The sequence below is a fragment of the Anguilla anguilla genome, chromosome 7, assembly GCF_013347855.1.
Source record: "Anguilla anguilla isolate fAngAng1 chromosome 7, fAngAng1.pri, whole genome shotgun sequence".
Classification (NCBI taxonomy): Eukaryota; Metazoa; Chordata; class Actinopteri; order Anguilliformes; family Anguillidae; genus Anguilla; species Anguilla anguilla.
In genome coordinates this window covers 53,242,008-53,268,604 of record NC_049207.1, presented here as the reverse complement: position 1 = coordinate 53,268,604, position 26,597 = coordinate 53,242,008, and the positions used below count along the sequence as shown (strand labels likewise).

The following is a 26,597-nucleotide window of genomic DNA, read 5'->3' as shown; positions in this document are numbered from 1 at the left end:
TCTCCATTTTGTTCATTTTTATTTATGGACACATTTTTTATTAATATAAAATGGTACAATCAGGGAATGTTTATATCACAAAGATCTTATCAGCACAACGCTTATACAAAAAATAAAAATAAAAAGACCCGACACCTCATACTGTACATTAAAATAGGACTATTCATATGTCGTTAGCATACCATTGCAGCATATGGTCAGGACAGAGGTACACAAGTTTACAGTGCAGCATTAATACAAGAAAAATTATGAAAGGCTTTCAAATTGGTATTGTAGCTTAGATAATATACACAACTATAACCCTAAAAAGGTATCGTCTTTGTCACATATTAACCTGACCTCATTTGGCAGAGTAAGGCTACATTCAGTTTAGGAATGACATGGCACAATAAATGTAGATGTAGCGTGTCATACATTTAAATCTTCCCGAAGACGGCGTCCTCGTCTACATCCTCTCGTAGGTGACGTCCGTCTGTAGCTCCTTGCACACTTCGTGGTTGATCTGAGCCGCCTGTGAGGAGTCGTAGCGAGAGGTGAGAGGCGAGATTACACCCGTGTGTGATTCAGTTACCCTCAGCGCCGCGGAAATCTGACTGCGCGGGGTCGCGGAACTGGACCCCGCTACTCCCAGGATTCCTTTTGACGTGCGTGCTCACAATTGTGAAGGCCGTCGAATGTGTTGCGCTTCGAATACATGAAGCCGACTCAGGCTGGTGGAGTCTGCCTGTAGCCCCGCCCACCGTAGCCCCGCCCACCCTCATACCACTGACTTGCAGAGTACCTGCAGTTCTCTGGTCCGAACACCCAAACCCCACGCACCCTGTATAGCACACCTGATGTAAAACTGAGTCCAGGCTGCTCCCAGCTAACAGCAGCGAAGCTGAGCTCGTCGCAGGTAGCCGTTTCCGGGTTGGCGGCGCGGTTCGTAGCGTGGGACAGGTGTGTCCCAGGTGTGTGACGGGTGTGAGGGCTCACCTTTGAGAAGTAGCGCTTGGCCTCCTCCATGTCCTGCTGGGCCCCCTTCCCCAGCTGCAGGCAGCGCGCGTAGTAGAACATCGCCATGGCGATGCCCTTACTGATGTACTCGGGCAGGCACTCGATGTTCCTCGCCATTGCACCGATGTCCTCCGGGCCGTATTCGGAAATCCTGTTTCCAACATAAGACTCTGTGAGTCCACTAGGTCCTAAGACTCCGGGATTGGCTGCGTTGTGGTATTAGTTGATGGTTGTGTCGCCCTATCAGCACTGACAGTGTGGCTTTTTGGTGCACAACGTGTTCGCCTTACTTGTGGCAACACTGTTTGATATTCTGAAATGAACACTGTGTGAAACCATTTATGCCCAGTGTCTTTAGAGAGAGAGAGCAGTTCATGCATACATTATGTGCATGTACACCAATGTCAGTGTGTGTGTGTGTGTGTGTGTGCGTGTGCAGCATCCATAGGCATTTATCTCCGAGTGAGTATTATATTATTATTACACTATATTTTCAAAACAGATCGTGCATATTTATAGCCGTCTCATTTTCCTGGAATTGCTCTGCTTCTAAATATGTAACCAGCCCCCCTGTTTCAGCCAAATTTAAATTTCCATTTCCACTGAACAAAAAAAAAAAAAAAAAAAAAAAGAACTTCCACATGCATTATGTATCCAATAGAAGGTTTCAGGCCTCGATTATGTCCAGATAACCACAGTAATCACAGAAAGTGAGTCACTTCCAAACACGACTCGCCAAAACCGGCACTCGGCAAAGCAATTAACGTGCCACAGCTAATTAATCTCATTAACGGGGGGGGATGCGTGATGACTCACGGCACACACGACGGCTATGACGGTGTTAGCGTCTGAACCGTTAATGAGTGTCATGTACCCTCAGCGCTTCACACACAACGCCGCTTCACTAGCAGGGACAGCGTGTGTTTACGCTGCGGCGGGTGGGAACCGTTGGCCGGACCAGGGGGGTGTGGGGGGGGGGGGGGGGGGGGCTCTAAACGCTGTTTTCCTGGGCGTGGCCTTTTCTGTCGCGTTCCGAGCGAACAGCCTCCTCTCCAGCGCCCCCTCTCTGCGGTTGGGCGCGTTTGATTGGCGTGCCGCTGTTTTTCGCCGCACGCGCTAGTGTGGTGCTGCCGAGGCGTCGCCGTGGGCAACTAGGGAACTGAACTGTGTGTGAGGAGCAGATTGTGTGAGTTGTTGACGACGCTTTGCAGTATGACATCACAGTGATTATTACACTTCCAGCGAGGTCAATATGTACTGAAAACCAACCCAGCATTTCCTTCCTGTCCTATTTCATTCATCTGGGGTGAGAGCAGGTTTGTAGCCTCCTCTACGCCACAGTAGCATTCTGGGACGGGTAACACGTGATGATTGGGGCCTGCCCGGTGCTGTACCTCTTGGCGAGGGCCGTGGCGTTGGAGTAGAGTTTGCGGCTGTAGTAGAAGGCCACCAGGTGGCCCGTGGCGTAGACGTTGCCCCTCTCCGACGCCTCCTTCAGGCAGAGCAGGGCGGACTGGTGGTCCTTCTGAATGCCGAGCCCGTACAGGTACATGACCCCCAGCGCGCCCTGCGACTCCAGGCTGCCGTTCCCACAAGCCTCGGAGTGCCAGAAGAACGCCTGGAGCCAAAAAAAACGCTCGGTACCGCCCAACAAAACCGTACCGCTCTTATTATTTTTAAATGTAAATCAGGTTCAGCCTTGTTAAAAAATTAAAACATAAAAGCTGTATAGCAGGCTAGTGTGAACATGTTTAAATTATAAATAATAGCCTAAGAATGTAAAGATTTGTTGCTTATTTTTCTTCAAACATCCTCGGTTTGACTTTGACTATTTAAATAAATATAGAGGTTCGTTTTTATTGGTAGCCTACACCAGACAGCCTTTCTTGTTCTGTTTCGTAGGAAATTATTTAAAAATACAAATCACGTTCATGGCTTCATGATCTTCATCAAGGCTTAAAGGTGCCGTGTCTTGACCGCAGCTGTATACAGGCAGGATTAATCCACGTCTTTATCAAACAAACAAAAAAAAGAGGTTCTTTACAATTTGCTGACCGGCAAACGCACCTTTTTGAGATCCGGCGTGTCCGGGTGGGAGTAGAAGAGGCCGAGGGAGCTCTGAGCTTTCACGCTGCCACTGGGGCTTCCGTCCTCTGCAGCAAGGAGCCAATACCTGGGGAGGAGGTGGGCGGAGTCACACAAACGCAAGCGTGCGATTGGAGGGAATTCCAGCTTGGCCCCAGCCTGGTTTTAAAGCGTTTTTGGGAGATGGTCAAGCTGGCATCAAGATGGCTGAGATATCAGCCGTGCTGGCAAGACCATGTCCAGCCGGTGGGCCAGCTAGGTACAGACAAGGGACCATCCACCAAATCCCAGACGGTATTCAGCTGGAGCAGAAGCCGGTTGCCGTGAGATTCCATCTTAAGCTGGGAGCTGGCATTTCCACCGTGGTTTACACACAGCACTGCGAAGAGGAGCACCGCCGACGTTTTCCCCGAACGGGTACAGGTACAGGTACGTACCTCTCGGCCTCCTCCCGGGAGGGGCGGACCCCGTACCCCTCCAGGTACGCCGCCCCGAGGTTGAACAGCGCGCACTGTTTCACGGAGGTCGCCTCAGGGTCGTTGCTACTGGCAACCCGCTTCATGTACTCCACTGCCTTCGACTGTCCAGGCCAAAAACAAGACGTGACAAATGTCATCTAATTTGCGGCCCCAAAACAGCGTGACAAAGAAAATCTCATTACCGAAAACCATAATCTCAAAAGCCTGTGTACAGAGTTTGTTTCTATGGTAGGTGAAGACACCATAGTGTCATAGATGTTGCAGATAGACGGTTATTATCTCATTGTCATTTTTTTTTGTACACTCCAGGTCACAATTTATGCATGCTGCAGGTTATTCCCTGTATTTCACATCCACTGTTGCTTATTTTCAGGAAAACATCATTCCCCCAATGAGTCGTTTTGACAGAGAAGATGTAAGGGATTTGTTGTAAGCTGCGAGGGGGGTTGGTATTTGTACTGAGGGAGAAGCCCGTGGCTTCTGTGCGCATGTATTAACTGTGACAAGCAAACGGCCGAACGCACAGTACTCACCAGGTCCACACTGGTGCCCAGGCCATCAAAGTACATCACTGCAAGCTGGTAGAGGGCCTTGGAGTCCGTGTCTTTAATGCTGTCAAATATTTCTTCGGCTTTTGCGTACTGACACTGGAGCAGAAAAGGAAGGTTAAAAAAATGTGCCAGTGTTCGAGAGAATTCCAATGCAACACTACCATTTGCATGAAGTTACTGAATCTGAAAGGTGCCAAGTGGTTTCACATAATGGCATATAAAGCAAATATGCTGATATCACTGTATTGGCAGTGCACAACTTTTATAAATTACTGTATTTACGTGAAGCTGCCATCATTGGATATTGATTCTTGTGGCGACAGGGATTAACCAGCTTAGAAGTCTAACCACTTTGTTGCCATGTCAGACAATATCACAATCTTGGTTTTCTTGATATTAGTGACATAGTGGTTCATTCTGACATTTTTTCCCCACTTCTATCTGTCTATCTATCACAGCTACTGATTCCTGGCATGTATCCTAGGCAGCCATGAATAATAAATGAATCAAACTGATGCCAGAAAGATTTAATCAAACACCCAGAAAGTTTTTCCCCTGTTTTAGTATCCTGGGCCATACACTCATGAATACAGATGGATGAATAGAGTGTTTTTGGGCAGCGTTTGGTATACTGATGTGATTTGGGACTTGGTATACAGTGCTCCGTCGGCGTATTTGTGACCTCGCCGTCCTTCAGATCTGCAAATTAGGCCAGTAAAAGCAGCAGGGGCGAGGGAACGGCAGTTTTTACCTCCTCGTAGTAGAGCTGTCCCAGGAGAAAAACGGCCTGCTCATCTCCGCGGTCAGCCCTGCTCTTCAAGAAGATCTCCGCCTTCCCCACCAAGCTGCCGCTGTCCGCTGCTTCAGCATCAACGGTATTTATAATCACTATCGAGTACACATTATCTGCTTCGTCAGTGTCAATTTCAGGCCTGTTCGATCACGTGCGTGCCACTCTCAATTGTAAATGATCCGTGAACAGCTCGGCACTCCGGAGTGGCTGCTATGTTAAGAGTAAAGGTGTCTGAAGTTATTGAACATAAGCCGTATAAAATAACTGTGAAGGAGCTGTGTGTGTATATTTTAATGTAATGATGAGTCCCATGTATCAGCTTCAATAATCTAATAAGCAACTCTAACGTTATCATCTCTAAATAATCTTTGAATGATGTGGTTCGTCACATGTAGGATCTTGTAACACTTGCGCGTTGCTTAGGATACGTAACTAAAGTGGGTCGGGGAATCTTATGATCACAAGCCCAAAATATCGTAGAAAAGACGCATAAACCCAGCGCCTCCATAAGTATCAGAACAGGGACATCTGCAGGCCATTCAGAGAATTGGCTAAAGTTACGCACTTAAATTATAGCTGTCCGCAAACTCACTAAATTACGAACAGAGGGTATAGTGATAGACCCAAAGTTACCTGGCTACATGACTGCTTTCTGAAGTCATTACCGTAGTTATCCAGTTATATTTACTTTCAGGTGCCAAGTTAGCTTTCTATTTTGATAAATGTGTTGCTTTGTACCTGTGTCACCGAGTGTTACATCCCCGTAGACATTTGAGATGGCATTAATCAACCGTCCTGATTTAAGATTCTCTCTTGAATTGGTTTCAAAATCCGATTCCATTCCTTTTCAGAACCTAGAAAAGGACGGCAAAACAACGTGAGACAACGAACTTGAGTATGACACGCTAAATCCAGTCGTCTCAATGTGTTGGCAGGACAATGTAATCCAAATAAAAATGTATACGTTAGATTTCTTAGTTTTCATAGCTACCTCTCATGAATACAATTTTTGCCTGTTGAACATCCCTTGGTAATCTGTCATGCCCTTGCACAAGCGTTGCACTCACAAACGCGTCCGCCGTTGCCTGGTGAGTTTTTCCATGACAACCACAAACAATCGTTCACACAATGGCAACCGTGCATCGTACGCACTGGCGTAAATTTGATCATTCTACATTCGCAAATGGTAATTTATTTGTCCTTGTCCATTGCCTTGGTTGTATAGTATTTTGTTGTCTCTTGTTTATATAATTAAGTAAAATGGTGGCAGAAAATAAGTTAGTCTAATGCGCACATCCCTACGAAAAAGCATCTGAATCTGTCCCAGTTCAATGAGTGCTGCATGTCTGTACTCTCGCCAGATTGTAAGAAATACTATAAAGCTAGCATTATGTGGCTTGCATGCAGCGTTGTAGATAAATTGTAATTATTGGCAGGAGAATCCGGCAAATGACAGCAAATGCTGAAAAAACTTTTTGCTGCAATAGTCTGTTCGCTGAGGATATATAGTTGAAGGTCTGAGCTTGAATGTGCAGCATAGCAACCCAAAATATTACAATAGCCTACATAGGCCTACAGTAATACTGTCACTCAAAAATAAAGAAACCATTAAGAACTACAACTTCCACAATGCACTACGAACCGACATCCGAGACAGCGTTATTATGATTCACAGGGAGTACGTTAGCCTACGTTATGCTGATGTAAAAAACCCGCTATTTCAGACTTGTATCTTTCCAAGTTCGATCTCGGCTGTACATTTTGAAATGTTTTGTTTTCCTGTCAGAAACAGTAATGGGCTTTGCACTACGATTTCGTGTGCGACTACATTTCCACCGCCCCTTTGACGTCAGCTGATCACCATGCCGGAATCCAAGGTAACACGCTGTATACAATTCCCGAATGGGTCCTACTCTTATCAGCACGTAGCTGGTAAGTACACTAACTTAGAATGTTTCCAGTCTAGAAATTAGGCTGTAATTTAAGCAAATTCAAGCAAAGTAATCTCAAAGTAATCTCTGCATTTTTAAAGCAATGAAAATGATGGAGATGAAACAAAGATAAATGTTCATTTTGCAATTGAAACTTTTATTTTTATATAATATTTATATAAAACTAAAGCGCAATGAAGATGCTTCGTATTTTTCTGTTGTGTATTTTCAATTTTATTCAAGGAGGTAAACATGTAACATTTTATGTGAAATATTATCCCAAGCATATTTCACAGTATAAATAAAACAAATTTTTGAAGTAGGGTAAGCAAGCATGTAGGAATTAATTGAGCGTTGTTTTTCTGCTTTCTTTTTCTGTAGAAATACCAGCGGAGCTAAGAATCTTTTTGTTTCCGTGTTCAGTAGTATCATCGGTCTGATAAATATGCCTCCGGAAGGGAAGACTGATATGGACCGCGTGGGTCTATTTAAAGAGATGGGCTACATCACCATCGGGGACAAGTACACCACGAATACTTCCAGTATGTTCATTTATGATTAAATAGCCAAAGAGAAGACAGCCGTATACGTTATCTGTATATGTAAATCAAATATAAATGATTCAATGTGTGAGGGTGATCTGTAGAACATCCAGTAGAGAAAAATAGAACAGTCCAGTATGACCATAATCTATAGCCTACACGTGCATTATAGGGTTAAAAGATCAAGACTCCTTTAAAATGATATTCTGAGCATAGACACTTGAAAATGACCTGAAGATTTCACAGCTATTTTTATTTACAATGTATTTTTAAGGACCTTTCAATGAATCGGCTCATAAAAGCAAACAGATGATTGTCAGCAGTCCGAAGAAGAAGTCGGGACTGCAGGTGGGCTACTTTGACGCTCAGTTCAAAAGGATCTTTGAGAAGGAGGCCAGCACGGACCCCATCAAGCTCCGCAGGCAGTACCGGATGCAACAGGCCCAAAAGAACATCGGGAAGGCCTTTCTGCCCACCAACGGTGAAAAGAAACCGTAAGACTGTACCCCGCGACCTCTCACAAAACGCGCAGCCGTTTGTGGGAACCGGCCTATCTGAGAGTTCAGCTAGTGAGGTTGCGAAAGTTACTTTCGATATGTGTCTGTGAGATCATCGTGTGCGTGTGATTATCATATTGGACGTGTAGCAACCTTTGTTGACGTGGAAATGAGCAACTGGATTCAGTTTCAGTAACAATGCAGATATAATGGGCAATGGTGCAGCCTGTGAGTTTGGCAGACATGCATGCAAGTCTGTCATCTGAACCAATGCTTTTTTATCCACAGAGAACAGATGAATGCATGGCCACACACATACAAGGCAACATAGTGCATTTGAAATATGATATCAGTGTGGTTAGATGTTGTATTTGAATAAAGGAACATAAAATGAACTATTAGAACAGTTTCCGTGTTACCACAAGTTTCCAGCGATATGATCCGATCCTCCTGAATAAGACGTCTGCCAAGACTTTGTAATCCTATTAACAGTTCCAGGCTTTTTGAGACTCACCTATGGCTGCCAAGAAATAGGAGTGCTTTCTGTTATTAGTTAAAGTGAACAGGCATAAGAAAATAGAAGCATGATATTATGCAGCTTTCCAGCTCTTGAGATATGCTACAGCTGCTTGACTCTGTGTGTTGAAGGTCAGGCATTGGCAGCTACTATGGGACCCTGGGTGGACCTGTGCAGGCCATGAGCACACTAAAGCTTCCAAAGAAACCTTACACATCACCTGGAAAAAATATCCTAACTAGCCCCCCTAAAAAAGGAAGCGGATATGGGTATGTTATATGTACTTATTTTCTTTGTTACAGTGTGCTGCGTTTTCATTTTTGACTGAGAGCATTTGTTTACATTATTTTCTTTAAATGTCAGATATCCGAATGTTACCCTGTCGAAAATTGATTCATACTCCTCAGAGCCCTATGACAGAGCAAGAGAGATGATGAAGGTAAGCTTGAGTTTCTGGAACAATCCCTCATAGTTATCACTCTATATCGCAGTTCGTTTGCGGTCGCTATTGATTTTAACCGGGTGGGGACCATTGTTTTTCAGAAGGAGATAGTCTCAGACAGGACCAGGATGAAAGGAGGGCCCTTTCGTTTGAATCTCCACCCCAAGGACTGTTTCGACAACAATCCTTACAGGCTGGAGAAGGCCTTGCCTCCTGTGAAGCAGTCCGAGGGAAAGAAGGACCATGTGGTTCCGTTCAAACCGAGCTCGCCCAGCAAAAAGGTGAGCGCTTCCTGCGAATGGGTCAAAGGTTACACTCTCTGCTGGTTTCTGGGATGTCCTTTGTAGTGACCTAGTGATCGTTTGTAACGAAGTTTAAGCCATGAAGGAATTAGCTATGCTTGAAGCATCTTCCACCCATTATCTGGACCTGCTTATTTCTGGGCAGGGTCGCGGGGGGGGTGCTGGAGCCAATCCCAGCGTGCATTGGGCGAGAGGCGGGAATACACCCTGGACAGGTCGCCAGTCTATCGGAGGGCGCACGCACTATTCACTCACCATTCACTCACACCTATAGGCAATTTAGATTCTCCGATTATCCTACCTGCATGTGGACTTTGGACTGTGGGAGGAACCTGGAGTACCCAGAGACAAAAACCCACACAGTCACGGGGAGAGCATGCAAACTCCACACAGAAAGGGGATGGCCCGGGCCCAACCTGGGATTCGAACCCAGGACCTTCTTGTAGTGCGACAGTGCTACCCACTGCGTCACCGTGCCGCCCTTGAAGCCTCTTGTGTTCTCTTTATTCCAGATTGGGGGCATGAAGGCTGGGACCTTCGGAACGTACCCTTCCCATTCTGCAGACCCCTACGTCCCCAGGCGCTCCAAGTCCGTCAGCACCAGCAAGGATGGAAAGATATTCCACCCGTCTCCTGGGCCAAAGAGCATGCCCGTGACGAGCATCCTCAACATGAATGTCAGAAAGTAAGACCTGTATCCCGGCAACCGCACCATCCCGTAGTTAGGAGGTGGTCCAATGCCACAAATCCAGTGAATTTTTTTTTTCAGTTTACGTGAAGAGAATCCAGTGTAGATTGTCATGTCTCTGGTAAAAGAAAAGCCATTTTTACAACCTTGCCTTCTTGCTTGGCACCACACTAGCCATTTTTTTGTTGTTGTTTTTTTTTTTTAAAGAACATTTTCAGTTTAGAAATTTTTATGAAAAAAGTACTGTTGACATCTGTTGCGTGAATAGCCCGTTGTCTGATTTCTTTGTTCTTTTTGAATTTCAGAGTGATCAATTCTGCAAACTACACGGCGGCACCATCTGTGATGGCATACTAACAACCAAACTTGCCTGGAGAACAGACACAGGCATGTTCATCGTTGCATTTCCCCCAGAGCAATTCTGTTCAGCTCACTGTGGCCAAACACACAAGCTCACCCTTCTCTGCACAGGGAACTTGTTCCTGAAATATCATGGGCTCCCAAGGACATGGAAAACCTGATGTGGCTTTAGATAGATAGAGTAAGGATGTCTTCAATTGAAAAATACTGTCATCTCATTAATGAAACTTATGAAACACTGATAAATGAAAATAATGCCTCTTCAATGTGGCTATTTTTAGTAAAGAGAAGTGATTATGAGATGACACCTCTTTTGAAAAATGCAGTTCTTAAAACCAGTGGGAAGTGAGTCAACATTGAAGTATTTACATCAGATTTGTGCCACACATAGCTAAACATTTGGCATATGCACTTAATTTTACCTTAACTTTTGAAAGCTTGTCAATATTATATCATCAGTTCAGGATGTTACTTATAAAATCTTTCATTTATTCAAAGCAAATACATTGAATCCACAATGTAACTTGAAAATATTGTGAACAATGCTAGAGAACTAAAATGTTCTTTGTTTCAATGCACTCCTCCTTTTTGTTACACTTTGTTGTGGTATACATACAAGCAATGTGTTTGTGTTTGAAATTCTGCATGGGACATTTTTGAGAAAAGCTTTTTTGAGAAAGAAGAACACCACTGTGTGCAGTAAGGAAAAATAATGAATTATTCAGATTATTGATTAATGGTGGCTACCTACTTACAGTGCAGGCTGGAAATAAACAAACTAGCACAATATGTACTGTATTGCTATGCTGTATGTACTATGCAATCTGTGCTGTGTGTGTGTGTGTGCGCATGTGGGTGCGCATGAGTGTGTGTGCGTGTTTGTGTGCGTGTGTGAGTGCACGTGCGTGTGTGTGAGTGCATGCGTGTGTGTGCGTACGTGCGCGCGTGTGTGTGAGTACATGCGTGTGTGCGTACGTGTGTGTGTGTGTGTGTGTGTGAGTGCAGGCGTGTGTGTGCGTGTGTGTGTGTGTGTGTGGGTAACTAAGTACTCTGCTGTCTTACTGTCCCATACAATAAAATGTAAAGTCAGTGTAACCATGCAACAGATGCATTTACAAATGTAATATAGTTCAGCAACTACACAACTCAGAACGCATTCATGTATCATTATAAAACCATTATTCGGATTTGAAGTTGAATTGGCTGAAGTGTGAATTTTAGCACTTTGACAAAATGAACTGTGCCTAAAAGGGACCTTCAAATGCTTTCTTGAGGCATCTCGCCTGCATCTCGTTTGTCCGCCTGGGAGAGATGCCTTTATGAACAGCAATGGCGGTTATCTTGTTTTAGTTCTGTTCAACTGCAGCTGTGGCTTCTTAAGAGCACTGCTATTGCTAAGACGATTAGCAGTCTGACTCTTCTAGCCGTTAGCCCTCTATACAGTATTGTAGCACCCTCAGGGGCTGCGAAAGCCCAACCCAAGATCAGCTTGATGACCGTGTGCCAGTCCCATTAATCTTTAATGGGCTTCAATTATTAATGGGCGTTGCCAAGGTCGTCCGTCACAAATAGAGTCACCCTTTGCCCTATTGACAAACTAACCGCAGACATCTTGGACTCCCTTTGACACGGGATCCGGCCATGTTTTTTGAGGAGGAAGAAATCTGGCATCCGCTCAAAACGAGAGCATCCGACGTGCAGGGGAGGATATGGAAAGTAGGCTGCAGTTGTGGGCAGTTATCTTTCACTGTAATGGTGCACTCTTTATGGGCTACGAGGCTGGGGCAGTTATAGCCTTTGGCTGCTAAAAAGGGCACGGCTCATTTTTGTAAGGGTTCACACCTGGTGTCAGTATGTAGACTCGACGAAGTTAATTTCTCTCCTTATAATGCCTTAAGAAGTACATTCATTGGAGATTTTGAAGACGAATATGTATTATTTGTTAAATGCTCTGTTTTATTTGGCACCAGGTGACACTTGGTGGCTCACAGACGCAGAAACTAAACCTGTAGTAGTGCATTTTACAATTCACAAAATTATTAAACACTATATTCCACTATACGTTATAGGCCATTAATGTGGGTGTTTTTGTCATTTGAATTTCAATTTGTCTGTAATGTCATCTTGTTCTACATGGATCGGGTCTAAGGGCTTAGACTGTCCTTGATGTTGATACTTATTTGGCCCTGGTGACTGCACTGTGGTGGCCCACTGCTCCTAAGGACGAGTTAAATGCAGAGAGCTAATGACCCCCATCTGGTTCAATGAAGTGTATCTTTGTTTAAGTCCAGCACTACAACACCTGGTTCAACTAATTGGTCTTCAGTCGAGACGTTGATAAGTGGAATCAGACGGCTGAAACAAAAAGCTGCACTCACACCAGCAATTGTTTGGTAAGACTAGACACCCCTGCATTAAACCGATATTCTGAAGTTTACGATTACTTAAGCGCTCAGAGCTGTATCATGACCATCTGTGGGGCAAAGATAAAGCTCTCAGTATCTTCAGTGTGAATTGTGTTGCTGACAGGGGAGGCATTTAAAATCCTCAAAGGTAATTATTTTCTCATCTCCCAATAAAAAGAGCCACATATGTATCATTAGGTCATTCTGTAATGAGTCATTATTGTTATGCAAAGACAAAATGGGTTATAATATAACGCAAGGAAAAAAGTTGTCTTAAATTTTTTGGCAAAAAGCAAGCTTTATTACAGAAACAGCAGATATTACATCATTGCAGTTTGACCTTGTAGACAGTTTAAGGATTAAAATAATATTTAAAGACAGCACTGTTAAAATAATAAATAATGTTAAACAATAAGATCAGTCTGGCAGCTGTAACTCTTGTTTTATTTGGTATTATTAAAAATAGCTCTGCAATTGCTATAGTCAACTTTTTTGTGCTTTTGAAGGAAGTGAATCACAAGTTTGCATAATCCAAGATATATAAATCACAAAGGGAAAATTACACTCTACAGAAAGTTTTTTTTTTTAGTTAAAAAAAAATCTTATTTTAAATTTCATCCTAAATGGACAATGTCGTGCTGTCTACAAAAAAAAAAATAGCCATCCATTATAAAATATTTTCCACTGAGCCAAAACACCTCGGCTAGCAAGACAAATATTTTACTGCGTGTTGCTTGATGAAGATATTCAAGTTCAGCCCTGTGATAAACCCAGCATATAATACAATAATATTAAGCAGTAATTTCCCTCAATATTCTGTTGATGATAACAGAACGTTTTAACTGCAGAAAATCACGATGGTTTACAGCATAATGCCACTCAAAATGAATTTAACCTCCTTTCTCATTTACCCATGAGGTTACTTAGTAAAAATGCCTCTGAGTCTGTAATGCTTTCTGAAAAAGCTAATTACCGTCTTAGTAAAATTATCCTGGTGTAACTTTGTGACGCAAACTGCCGTATCACAAGTCATACTTGCGAGCAGTGTCGCTCTCCTCACTGTGACCGTAACCTCCCCCCTACTTTAAAAGTACTGGCATGAAATCGCGTACGCACAACTTTCCTTTAGCACGAAAAGAGAAAGCAACCTGCAACCCATCATACACGCACCTGTGTTTTTTTTTAATGCTCAAACTCACAGTTTTATGTGAAAGATATAATTTCTGACAGGATGAAAGGGGTCGTCTGGCCTGTCAGTTTGAGGGGTGCACGGTAAGCCCCCCTTCCCCGTGCGTGTCGTTTTAGGCGGTGGGGTAGACGGTGACCATGTCGTGTCCCTCGGGGGGTCTTGTCCTGGCGCGGGCGTGGTTTTCGCAGTACAGCTGTCCCTCCACGAAAAAGTAGCCCTTCTGCTTGAGGTTCATGTCGCAGTCGGAGCAGACGAAACAGCCGGGGTGGCGGAACTTGTCCCGCGCCTTCACCACCGTCCCCCTGCAAAAAAACAAAAAAAACCCCCAAAAAACAGTGGGGACAGGTTCGTCACCCTCAATGAGTCACCCCAGTAGTTCTTCAGAGACCTTCTACACTGAGTTTTAGACACTCCCTTCCCTACAAGATGGATGACAAGCAGCACAGAAGATGAAACAATCAGCTGTCATCCTGCCCCTCCTCCATCTTTAAATCGCCCCTCCCCTGTGAAGCTCGGCTTCAAATGTGCTCTGTGACCTGTTGACCCTCATTACACAAGGTCATATTTAATATTTAAAATGTAGTAGTATTCATATTTGGTATTCAGAGGCCCATTGGAGATTGTGGACGTGTGGGCTGGGTTGGGATGCCCGTTTGTCTCAGAGATGTGTGGGCAGAGTGCGGCGGCTGTGCTGCGTAATTTCAGAGCAGGTGGGTCGAGCGCATCACACGACATTCCGCAATGACGCAACGCTCTTCCGCTTTTGAAGAGGGCGCTAGCGGGGGGGGGCGAGCTTGCCTTTCAGCCCCCTGCCGCGAGGGCCCGGGTGTGGCTTTCAGAACCCCCCCCATGCCCGGAAGGAGCAGATTTATGCTCCAGTAAAACCACACGCCCCGCCCCCCCCCCCCCCCCTTTCAAAGGCCTCGGAGCTTCACCGAGGCACAGGCATGCCTCGCCACATCAAAAGTGTCGCAGGCAGGTATCCCCTTACTTCCTATCGGATGGAAATCTCACTTTTTCATTCCACAGAGATCAAAACGGAAGATCAGAAGGGAGAGGCTGCCATTCCTAATGCCCCCCTGATTCATTGCCGGAGACATCCGGGGTGTCGGGTTACTGAACGTTGCTGTGTGCTTGCGGTACATGCAGAGGTGTATTAATGTGTGCAGTGTTTACAGTAAACCCCTGAAAAACAGGCCTGCTGCTAAGAACTGGGGTGCTGAGACTGGGAGACTGTACTTCGAAGCCAAGGCCCCCCCGCAGCATTTGTAGGGCCCCTGGTGGCACTCATAGGGCCCCAGTGGTCCTTTAGGGCCCCCAGGGATACTTGTAGGGCCCCTGGCAGCACTCGTAGTCCCCCCAACAATACTTGTAGGTCCCCTGGCAGCACTAATAGGGCCCCCAGTGGTACTCGTAGTCCCCCCAGCAATACTTGTAGCCCCCCCGGCAGCACTCGTAGGCCCCCCAGCGATACTTGTAGGCCCCCTGGAAGCACTCATAGGCCCCCCAGCGATACTTTTAGGGCCCCCGGCAGTACTCACACAATGCCTTTCCCACACTTGTCGCACAGGGGCAGTTTCTGCAGAGTGGTGCCGGCCGCTGGAGTTTTAGTCACCGGGGCTTTCACGCTTCGGGTGACTATGGGCCGAGTTCCTGCGGAAAAAAGAGAAAAAAAAGAGAGAGGATCATGGCGCTGTCATAAAACTAATTTAGGGTTTAGAATTATTAGGTTCATCCACTCTGGGTTGTGCATTTTTGGTAAACAATGGATCAAACACCTAAAAACACCTTGTAGGTTTCTAAAAAAAATATGTTAAAATGAACATAGATGCAATACAAAAAAAAATGTTTTCATATGGGACAAGAAAATTCCAGCTTGATTTAAAAGTATATGCTATCTGCATATTAAAGCCTATAATTCTAAGGTCTCAAAATATCCTGTCTAAAGGTGCACACATGTAATGTACTGTAATGTAACGTCGGAGCTCACCGTCACTCTCCACGTACTCCTGCAGGGCCTTGAAGGAGCCAGACTGTCTGGGTTCGTGTGGGGCCTCCGGGTTGTCCTGGAGCATCTTGTACACGTGGGACTCCTCGATGGAGGCCAGGGTGCCCGTGTCGCCGCCGCTGTCGGGACAGACGCCAGCGTGAGCCGCCGCTCTCACACAGCCTCCACGTGACACGTGACACGTGACCCAAACTACCGCTACGCTACGAAAAGGTACTCATGGCTGCCGCACGTGAAGTGAGCTTTTGTGTGAGGAATCCTTCCACCTGTGTGCTATGGTGCAAACGTACCGAACGGATGTGCACGAAGCAGCTGTGTCCTGTAGTTCGAAGCAATTCAAAAAGCCAGCTGTGTTTTGTTTTACTTGCTGCAAGGGCTTAAGGCTATGTTTGCACATTATTCTAAGTCGGGTGTAGAAAATGGCATGGTTTTTAGATTCATCACGGCCGTGTGACTAGCACGGGAAATTATTGCAAATGTAGTTTCTGACTGAATCGGGCCCTGGAAGGTTATCAGGGAGATTGTTCTGTCTCAAGTTGACACGGAGAGGAGATAACATTTCCTAAATGTTTTCATGTATACTCTGAAGACTTTTGGTTTCATCAGGAAATTTTCTTGTATCTACCCATTTTAAACGGCTAGAAAGCTGAAGCAGTGGAGGATGGAAATTTTAAAATTGGTTTTTAAATTGGTTAGGATGGCAGCGCCATGCCAGTCGCTGGGGTGTTACCTGTGTGGGAGCTCTTGGTTAACAGCGGACATCTGAGCCTGCTGCTGTGCGTTCGCGACATTGCCCTCCGAGTACAGCCTTACGGGCGAGTTATACTGAGCACTGGGGACCCAGGCCTCCCCGGGGCAGGCGCTAGGGGCCGGCTGTGAGTCGGGGGGGGGAATGGTGCCTGGCGCCTGGGGAGCTTTCACCACCGGGGCCTGAGGCTTGCAGGTGCTTTTTAGGCCGCATCGTGTGATAGCAATGCCGCAAGCACCAAAAGCAGGGGGTTTGACCAGACGACACCACAAATATACACGGGGGGAATGGGACAAGGAATGACCGTGAAGAAACAGACAATGAGAGAGCGGGAAAAGAAGTTAGAGATGAGGGATGAGGCCTCCTGGAGCAGCAGACATGTTTAATGCATAGAAAGAGAAAAGTGAGAGAGCCACAGTTATCCGGGCTTCACTATTATAAAACATTACATTAGGCACAATATTAAGCATTCCAGATCTTTCTATATAGTGTAGTGTATGCCTTGTACATGCCTTGTTAGTTTGACACGTTTCAATGTACAGCGATACTCATGATTTCAGACTGAATGGGAAGATGGAATTTCCCCAAATCAGGAGTATCCAATGTTGATATTTTGACCCAATAATTACGAACTGAGAAGGCTGAGTAAATTGGTTTAAATAAGGTTGCCAATGACTTATGTTCTCAGGTTGGGATATTTCCTGGACTATAGCCCAATGGGAACCAGGGAAAGAAACCCCTGGTCTACTCCACATCGAATGAAAAAGATAAGCACATTTTAAAATATATAATTCCTGGTGTAATTCTAAATTAATATTTAGTCATGCACAAAATTAGTATCTGTACAAACAAAGGGTGAATCACAGACTCAGAGGTTAGCGCATGCGAGGAGTTTCTGTATCTAATAACCTGCTTTGGCCTGCCAGAGTGAAGGGCTTTGGCCTGACATTAAACTTGTGTTCGAAGTAGCCGAGATCCTGCAAAGACACAAAAGAGGTGAGGCAGGGGTTAGTCAAGGAGACGGAGAGATTAGAGGACAGAGGAAGCGGAGGAGCGGAGGAGCGGAAGGCGAGTAGTCGCGCGGAGGTTGATGGTTGGGGTTTGTTGTTTTTTTTTTTTTGCCTGCGTTCGAAAAAAAAAAGGCTGAAAGGGTGAGAGAGAACAGGGGATGGACGACACTGAAAGAGGAGGAGGAGGAGGACGTGGGTTGCCGTGGCGGCGGCCGGACAGGGGGAGGAGGAGGAGCCAAGCCCGCCACTCACCCCTCGGGCTTGTCATGGACGAGGCCCCGGATCTGCCCCTCCATGGCGTCCTGGATGTTGCCTGCGGAGTAGAGGCCTATGGGGGTGTTGTAGGTCGCGCTCACCACCTGCCTGTGGTCGTCGAGGTTGGCGGCGGCGACAAACGGCTGGGCTTTCCTGTTATGCCCCGTGCCGATTGGCTTAACCTCCTGCATCGTGGAGCCGGAACAGAAAGACAGACTTTCGTGCTCAGTGTGTCTCTGAGAACAAAGGTGTTCAGGTGGGGTGCCAAGCATGTGGTCTCCATATATAGCCCTGCTACTCAAATCACGGCCTTTCGAGGTCCAGGAACTGCTGGTTTTCCAACCCTCCCTTTACCTGGGAGTCAAAAGTGAGATGGCAGTCTGGCCAATTAGTAGCACTTAATGGTTCAGTTAATTACCTGGGGGAAAAGAAAACCAGGACCGGATTTGGATTCAAGGTCCAGATTTGAGTATCCATGATTCCAGAATGTGTGGAAGGATTATTTAGCCTATCAGTTAAGAAGCTGAACTCAGAGGTCCTCCTTTGGGGAGTGGTAGTCACGCAAAACAAAATTATTAACAAATGTTTCTGAACATGGAATCAGCTGGAAGGCAAATATATGTCAGACTTGTTGTTCACAAGTCTTAGTCACGCAAGTCTTGGTAGCTCACATCAGATTGAGCTATTGTACTTCTGAGTCTGGAGAAATATTGGCTTTTCCCCATCTACCTAATTCATCAACAGGATCCAGCCTAAAACTAATGTGCATTGTATGGACATTCAAATTTGAAGAGCCTTGAAGGATTTTGCACATGTAAGAGACATATTCTTCTGGAAGAACAGAACTACTGACGTTCTGACACTCTAGTTTCAATGCTTAAGTTGTCCAATGTAAAAGGATAAACAAGCTGTTCAGTTCTGATCTCCTTTTATGGGTTATTTTATCTGGAACTTGGCCTCGAACAGCAGTTTTAAACAAAATGCTAAAAATAACTGTAGTTCTTAAAAGTTCCCTGGGACTTACTTGCTGCTCTGCCTCCAGATTGATTTTGAAGGGGTTGCTGGGTTTGCCTTCTTCTGCAACCTGGGGCGACCACAGTTTGGTTTCCGGTCTGCAACAGAACAGTGATATTCAATACTGATAGAGCACGCTCATCCCTGATGGAATAATAAGTACAGTTCGAATGGCAAAAAGGGCAACATGGCTCTTCCCGTTTCGTTCCCATGGTGGCCTCCGTACAGCCACAACTTACATAGAACAGAACAAGCATCCAATGCCAGGATCCTCTGTCTTTATTTCACGAGGGACGTGAATCAAAGACCAGGAACGTGTATCAAGCTCCCCGGGCCAAGTTTCGTACATTTGTTACAGATCTGCCGAGGTCTAACAAGTTGTAATCCTGACAACCACGCTACGAGTACATCATCATCATCACAAATGGTATAATCTGCAAACCTCCGATGTCTGACCATCGTTCGATATCCCTTGTTAATCCTGTGTTCTTGCTGAAGGCACTACTTTTTTTGGGGGTTGTTAGTGCTCTGGCGTTTCGCCCCGTACCTCTCGATCTTGAGGGTGAGCTGGCTGCTGGAGTCCTTGATCTTGTTCTGCGCCTCGCCGTGCGTCATTCCCTCGGCCGCCTCCCCGTCGATCGCCAGGATGATGTCGCCGGGACAGAGGTTCACCAGCGACGCCTTGCTGCCCGGCGTGATCTGCGGACGATCGCCGTCGCTTTAATGAACACATCGTCTGAAGGCAAGCTACTATACGTAACGCATCGGTTTTTCCAGTATGCGTTACGCCTCTGTGGGATGTACTGTAGCCTACACGCAGCTAAAGGCTAAAGCATGAGATCCCATGAAAATATCACATGATAAGATGTTCATCTTCTACAAACGAAAGTGATTTTGTGGGGGAGGGGAAGGCCCTGTGTTTTACATTATTGCGCTATAAATAGCTGCGGAGTTTGGACGGGGCTGTCGTTACTGCGGTGTCACACTGCAGAGCAGGGACGCACATCGTTTATTGGCAGTCCTCTGATCTAATTGCTCAGGTATGTGATGTGTTTTGGATCACAGCGGCGCCCCAGCTGCCACCCCCCACACCCCGCCCCCGGTACACCCCCCCACCCCCCCCCCCCCCCTTCCCGCTACCAGAGTCTGACCTCATCCTTCGTTTCTATTCCTCTCACTGTCTCATTCCCGAGGTATTCATCCCTCTATCCCTCCAGCTCCTTATCTCATCGCATCACCGTGCGCGTGGATCGACGCCACCTGCTCCCCCGTAGTGCCTCCCCGCTAGGCCCGCTCACGCAGCACACGCTCGCTTTTCTGTCTTCTCTGTCTGATTTATTTGCGGTTAGGTCACCTAACAGTTATTTTTATTGCTCAGGTTTTTTTTTTCCTGCTCTTTTGTTCTACATTCAGTTGGATTAAGGGAGCATACTACACCGTACACGGTTTAAGAGGACATTAACAATTACTGCATATCCTCATATTTCGAAAATCTAACTGGTTGATCCTGAAGTTCTTTAAAATTGTGTACGTTCAAAAGAGTAGCATTACTACAACTACTATCACTACTACTACCACACTACTACTACAGATACATTACCAGTACTTCTTATACTACTGCTACAACCACTACTACTCTTTCATGCAGTATTAATGCCAAGCAAGTCCCCATTCATGGCTTTTGCTTATTAGCCCCATACACTATTTTTTACTCACAACAGACCTATGACATCATTCGGTGAGACTCCCATAAAGGTAATTAGGAATTAAATAACCCCCCCCCCCACATCCCCCCCCCTCCCCATCCCACCAGATTAAAACACAATAAAGGTGGACCTGTTTCCCAGGACGGGTCTCTCTCACACACACACACACATTACATTACATTAGCGGGTGAACAGAGCGCCATTGTCCTGGAGCAGAGGTAGCGGCAGGTCAGATTCGGAGAGGACGGCGGTGAAGGAGCCGGTGAGCGCCATGCTAACGTGGAAGCCCCGCCGAATTTGAAGGCTGACAGTCACCACGTTATGGGGCTCTCTGGCTCTCCAGCGACACCAAAACAAACACAGCGTGAAGGCACACAGTGTCGGGGGCAGAAGTAGTTGATCGTTGCTGTAGTTCATCTCAAAATCACAAAAAAAGTAATTAACTACTACATCCACTACACAAATTTGAATTTGTGTACCAGCAAACTGCTGCAAAATGTGATGTAATTAGACTACTGGCTTGACTACATGTAATTAGAACGAATACCGACCCCTCATGCACCCATTGACCTTTGGTATCGAACCGGGTGCTTGATTTCCCCACCCCAAACGCAAGTGGGGGGCGCAGTCATTCAAAAGGGCACCACTGTCAATACCAATATTGTGTTACAGCAGTGGTTGAATTTAAAGGTCTAGCATGGCTCCCCCAAGTATCGTTATTTCGAGTTGTTGTGAAGTCATGGGCCTATAAATAAGCTATGAAGGGAGTTTTTCGGGGGGACATTAAGCGAACGGGAGTGGTTGCCGCCGAGGCTGCTCTGGATCGACTGACCGCTTGCTCCCCAGAGCTGCCCTGAGTTCTCCCCTCCGGAGTGGAGGCCCCCTCGCACGGCCTAGGATCGCCCCTCTGTTCCTCTGCAGCTAATGACAGCCATTTTGAAGAAACCCAGCCTAGCCTTCATCATTCCTCCGTGTTATTATGGGTAATTTTAAACGCCACATGTCAGGCCTGCCCGCCCTACCGTATCGTTATTGTTTCATTTGAAATTCCTGTTGATGATAGAGGAATCATACAGGTAGCTTCCCTGACTAGGTAACTCAAAAACCAAAAGGCAGGAAAGTGCAACAACCTCACTGGACTGAATCACCAAATCACACGGCATGTTCGCATTAAAGCGAATCGCTCCTGACCAGATTTAATTGGACGTATCAGGGGTTGCGATGGCCCTGCTAGTCCATACAAACACCTTCTAAAGGGAGCATTCTGGGTTTTTAATGATATCGACTATGTTCAGACCTCTCTGGACTAGACTGGGTCCTCTTTACCCATGATGTACTCCTTCTCCCTGCTTCCTACCTCCAGATAGCCTGCGTTTATACCATGGGGAGTACTGGTTCCTTTTTTTAGGCTGAAGGGCGTGTTTCCCCGAAATCCACCTCCCCCGCAATGCCAGGCCTGCCCCAGCTGCTCTGGCCTGGGGGGGCAAGGGGGGAGGGGGGTGCAGACATCTGCTGGCCCGACAGGTGTAAATATCCCGCAGAGCTTCACTTTAGATGCCCGAGCGATTCCACACATCCAGAAATCTCAGCGCTTTTAATAATGGGCGTTACAAACGCCTATATTTGTCCACGCGAGATAGAGATCGACCCCATATTCAGAAATCAGCAGAGATATGAGGGAAACATGGGTGAGGGGTAACTGGCTGGGCCTGCAATGTGCCATGTTTACCTCTGATTTAAAAAATTTAATTCAAGTAATTCTTCACGCACAGGGAACATCCCTTCATGTGAATGAATGAGGGAGGAACAACACTTGCCATTTCAGTTCAGTCCATTCATGGAATTAAATTAAATTCACAAATTGACAAATTCCCTTAATGCTCAATGTGCTCATTTTCAACTAATGAATTGAATTTCAATTCATTTCCTGGATTGACTGAAGTAAAATGAAATTGACCCCTCTGCTCTTGCGCCACTTCTATTCCTGTGACTGAATGGAGTGCAACGTGCTCCCCACGTCTCTCTCGTTTTAAAATGAGTGTGTGACCGCGTTTGTTTTCGATTGTTTATGATGCAGACCGCTATTTAAAGCTAATCCTCAGCTTCAGAACACCCCCACGTCCATCGCTGGTGCATTCCTGTAAGGGTATCACCACACACTCAATAAGACAACAATGACCACTACCATGACAGGGTAGCCCTGTCCGCATACCTCCGGGTGATAAATTTGGCAATGACTATTGTAACGATGTTTAATGATCTCATAGTTCACGGTATATAAATACATTGAAAATACAAATAATAAATAATACAGCCAATAATGATTCTGATAAGCAGGAAATAAATATAAACTGAACAATAATAAAATGGCATTTTGATCTAATTCAATTTCATTTTTGAACATCGGAATGTCTAGGGTTAATAAATACTATGATTAGCCTGCCCTAGAATAAAATTATTGCCTCTATATATGTCTTATGGAATATTTCCTCCCACCTATTCAAACTTTCTCCCAAAAGTAGAATGACTGTGCTGCCTGCCATTCTAAAGAGCACATTCACAGATATGCCTCTCGGGCGTGAAAATGTCACTGTGAATGGATAAAAATTAATTCATACGATTGCCAACGAAAGCAAAGGGTTGGCAGCGATTTTCATGTAGACATGGGACTAGGAAATAAGCCAAACCGAACCATTTGTCAAGGCGCCACTTCCTTTACATGTTAAAAAACACTTGGGGAAATCTGGTCACTATAAAATGTACACATGATCAGACAGCCTTTGAGCTTTATCTGTTCAATGTGCATTCTCCACCAATGTCTATTGTTCTCAGATGAAATGTTACTGTGCTCATTCTCAGTGAAAACAACTTCTTATCGGAGGACCATCAATACTCAAGACACTATAAAATCATCATAAATACTCAAGACACTATAAAGCACAGAGCACAACCGTTCCATACTCGAAAAACACTTCCACAAAGTGCCCTGCTTCTGTCACCCGCTGCACCAAGCACAGAGAAACTGTAGTCACCCACCCTGGAGATCGTGAGAGGCTGGTTGAAGTCCTTGCCCCCGACGAGCCGAAATCCCCAAGGCCCCGGTCCCTGCAGGACTATGTTCTGCGGCATTCTGGGACTTTTTTTCCCCCCCCGGCGCTGTGGTGAAGGCTCTTCGGTGGTATATATTCCTCCCTTTCCCCAGACACAATGACTCTTCCACAGCAGCTTCTGCCCAGAGGAGGGCCCTTTAAGCCAGCCCGCCTGCAGCCCCGCCCCCCCCCCCCCCCCTCCCCTCCCCCCTCCCTGAGTGAGGTCATCGGACAGACTGGGGACCTGAGGCAGCACAAGCCAGTGCTCTGCCCGGGACCCTCTGGACCGTTCCATATCCACTTGGCCAGACACCTGTGATCACCTTCCTAGTAAAAACCCAGTCCCGCTGTCAATCAGCAGATCCAGGCCACACCCACAGGATGATTGACAGGACCAGTGCTGGAGTTCCGTGGGCTGATAACAGACCTGCACCTAACACTCCAGTGCAGACTGTCACAACAGCAGTGGAGCTAGGCTGGGGGGGAGGGGGAGGGGGAGGGGGAGGGGGAGGGGGGGGGGGATTTTTGTTTATAATCCCCTTGTGTAAAGAATGTAAACCAAGTGGTTTGAAATCTCAGCTGGGTGCGTTTTTAGAACTAATTTGTCTTGTTTGCTGCACAGACAGGCCCTTTTGTTTTTAAACCACTACTTCTCGTGTGATGCGTGTGAAAGACTTGGCTCACATTCAGAAAGGGGGGGGGGGGGGCGGGGGGAGGAACACGTCAGAAACTCCTGGCTCCTCTTCCCAAAACACAACGGAGCTTGTGCACAATGTCTCGTCGTACCTGAACAGTTCTGAAGTCACACTGTTTTGGGGCTGACCCTCCTGGGGTATGTCACGTCCCCGACCGTAGTTGCCCCCCCGGGCAGCTTAGCCACAACAGAGCGTTAGCCTGCCGTCTCTCACGGTAGCCGCGCGGCACGGCGGATACGCTACCCGCATCACACGCGGGAAGCTAGCGCTAGCGTTAGCGCGGGCGCTAACGAGACGTCATTAGCGGGATGCGCGGCGGAGGAGAAAGATCCCTTTGTTTCCTGTCATCGCTCATCCGCTAGCGCGCTCCAGTCATCTCCTTAGCGCTGGATCCTTCTCTCCCTCTTAAGATCCCTCGCTCGGGCTGCGCTGCAGAGTTTGATGAAACTCCTGCCCTTATTTGGTTTGAAGTTAAGGCTCGATCGGGCAACTGAGTTTGTGCAGGAGCATTCCTGACCTATTGATTTGGAATGAGCCCGGGTCTTTTTTAGCAGCTGAAAAAAGCCTGGCCTTGCCAACTGGTGAAGAGCTGTTATCCTTCCTGGTTTCCACTCCCTACTGTACATCAATCTGCCACAAAACAAGTCAAGTTTTCTAACATCAAGCAACACACACATGTGAACAATATACTGAAAGATAATTCCAGTTAATTCTGCCTTGGAGCACCTTGCCTCAAAACAAACGTTTTCATGAGCTTTTTTTTTTTTACGATGAAAAGGGCTTTGATTCTTCCTTGCTTTTAACATGAGTGTTCATCAATGCACGTGATAAGCTTCTTCCTGAGCGAGACAAAGCTGACCTTAGCCAGGGCCTAGGTTTATTTACTAGGTTGCCATGGTTCTGTGTGGGACAGGCAGAAGACCCTGTGCGGCTGTTTATAGTACAGACAGAGGAGATACACCGTCACCGAGCTCTGCAGAGGTTGGATATCACCGTGGTTACTGTTGCTCTGCACACAACAGTGATATGTGGAAGGGACCGTCCACACTGTTCCGTAGGGCTGGATTCAGAAAATAATAAATAAAAAATGTTTAGAATAGGCCATCATAACTATTTACTACAGTTTAGAATTTAATTCAAGGGGTGACACAACTTTATCCGCAAATGGATTAAAGTATTGTTTGGGATATACAGGACCTAGAAGTGGTAGAGGCTGGCCTTACCATTATTATTCCCTTACTTGCTCTAGCCACAAGAAAAAATTTTGTTTTGAGGTCAGAATAAATACTCCAGGAAAGGACTGTTGCGATTAAAGAAGAGTAAAACAAAATGAAATAGCAGTATATCAGGCAGTATTTATTAGACATACAATTCCGCAAAAAAAACAAAAAAAAACCCAAACATAGAAAACGTTGATAGAGAGACTGTCACCGCATTGCTTCGGATAGTCAGATAGTTTATCACGAAAAGAGCTCCAGGTGGTGAGGGATGGCTGTGGGCTGCTGGGCCATTCGGACCGAGCCCACAGAGAGCAGTGGAGACCTCACAGCGAAGCCGCACGCAGTCTGTGTTCAGTCTACGTGAAAACGGCAGGCTCCTGCATGTGAGACACTGTGTGTGAGACACTGTAGGTCCACAAAATGGCGTCTGTGTCAAAGGTAGACTTCACATCAGATCCCTCGTAGCATTTCTGCTACATTCCATCTGCTGCTATTTTACACCAGGCTGGCCAGTGGAGGATGGGCTCCCCCTCTATAGCCGGGTTCCTCTTGAGATTTCTTCCCATTGGGGAGTTTTTTCTCACCACCGTTTGAGGGTTTTCTCCCCCCACTGGGAGTTTTTTTTTTTAGCTCATGTGCTTGCTATTTGGGGGTTCAGGTCTGGTGTCTCCTCCATTCGCTCTTTCCGCTAAGTTTCTTGCCTCGGTTCTCTGTAAAGCGCTGAGAGTTCTCTGTAAAAAGCGCTATACAAATAAAACTGAATTGAACTGATGTACTCTTCCATGCATCCTTATATATATATATGTATATATATATATATATATACACATACACACACACATATTTGCTTTTGACATCACTTTCGCTGCTGGTATATACTGCCTGCACTTTCATTATTTATTACTTAAGTTACCAGAGGTTACACCCCTCTGGATTCCTGTGTGGTGGGAAGGGATGGTGAAATAAACCTGGGGTTGCAAAATCGCAGTGCAGCGCAGAAGCCAACACTGGGTGAGCGGGACTCTGTAGAACTTCTGCGAATTCCGCAGATTTACGGCTTCAAGAAATGTACAAG

The 26,597-nt window shown here is 46.1% G+C and overlaps 3 protein-coding genes across 7 annotated transcripts; 1 reads left to right on the top strand and 2 right to left on the bottom strand.

The window, feature by feature from the left end:
• Window positions 1-2: 2 nt before the first annotated feature.
• On the bottom strand, window positions 3-5,983 carry lrp2bp (LRP2 binding protein). 3 transcript variants are annotated; one of them, XM_035425812.1, is made up of 9 exons: window positions 5,896-5,983; window positions 5,643-5,758; window positions 4,863-4,999; window positions 4,094-4,207; window positions 3,519-3,661; window positions 3,064-3,169; window positions 2,391-2,614; window positions 976-1,147; window positions 3-511 (listed from the first exon to the last, which is right to left on the bottom strand). In XM_035425812.1, the coding sequence occupies exons 2-9, from the start codon at window positions 5,743-5,745 to the stop codon at window positions 446-448; spliced, it is 1,065 nt and encodes a 354-aa protein (XP_035281703.1). In that variant the 5' UTR covers window positions 5,746-5,758; window positions 5,896-5,983; the 3' UTR covers window positions 3-445. The 3 variants fall into 3 exon arrangements, with proteins under 3 accessions (XP_035281703.1, XP_035281705.1, XP_035281706.1); XM_035425814.1 differs by having other exon boundaries at window positions 4,863-4,972; XM_035425815.1 differs by having other exon boundaries at window positions 4,863-4,969.
• Window positions 5,984-6,634: 651 nt separating this feature from the next.
• Window positions 6,635-10,972, top strand: c7h4orf47 (chromosome 7 C4orf47 homolog). 2 transcript variants are annotated; one of them, XM_035425811.1, is made up of 8 exons: window positions 6,635-6,836; window positions 7,217-7,377; window positions 7,652-7,871; window positions 8,523-8,660; window positions 8,755-8,830; window positions 8,935-9,114; window positions 9,648-9,820; window positions 10,129-10,972. In XM_035425811.1, exons 2-8 carry the CDS (start codon window positions 7,281-7,283, stop codon window positions 10,178-10,180), a joined length of 936 nt encoding a protein of 311 aa, XP_035281702.1. In that variant the 5' UTR covers window positions 6,635-6,836; window positions 7,217-7,280; the 3' UTR covers window positions 10,181-10,972. The 2 variants fall into 2 exon arrangements, with proteins under 2 accessions (XP_035281702.1, XP_035281701.1); XM_035425810.1 differs by lacking the exon at window positions 6,635-6,836 and adding an exon at window positions 6,933-7,081.
• Window positions 10,973-12,874: 1,902 nt separating this feature from the next.
• pdlim3b (PDZ and LIM domain 3b) lies at window positions 12,875-23,749 on the bottom strand. Of its 2 annotated transcripts, XM_035424394.1 has the most exons (8): window positions 23,555-23,749; window positions 19,360-19,511; window positions 18,823-18,910; window positions 17,443-17,510; window positions 16,516-16,731; window positions 15,768-15,904; window positions 15,319-15,430; window positions 12,875-14,079 (listed from the first exon to the last, which is right to left on the bottom strand). In XM_035424394.1, the coding sequence occupies exons 1-8, from the start codon at window positions 23,645-23,647 to the stop codon at window positions 13,890-13,892; spliced, it is 1,056 nt and encodes a 351-aa protein (XP_035280285.1). In that variant the 5' UTR covers window positions 23,648-23,749; the 3' UTR covers window positions 12,875-13,889. The 2 variants fall into 2 exon arrangements, with proteins under 2 accessions (XP_035280285.1, XP_035280286.1); XM_035424395.1 differs by lacking the exons at window positions 16,516-16,731; window positions 17,443-17,510 and adding an exon at window positions 17,796-17,983.
• Between the last annotated feature and the right edge of the window lie 2,848 nt (window positions 23,750-26,597).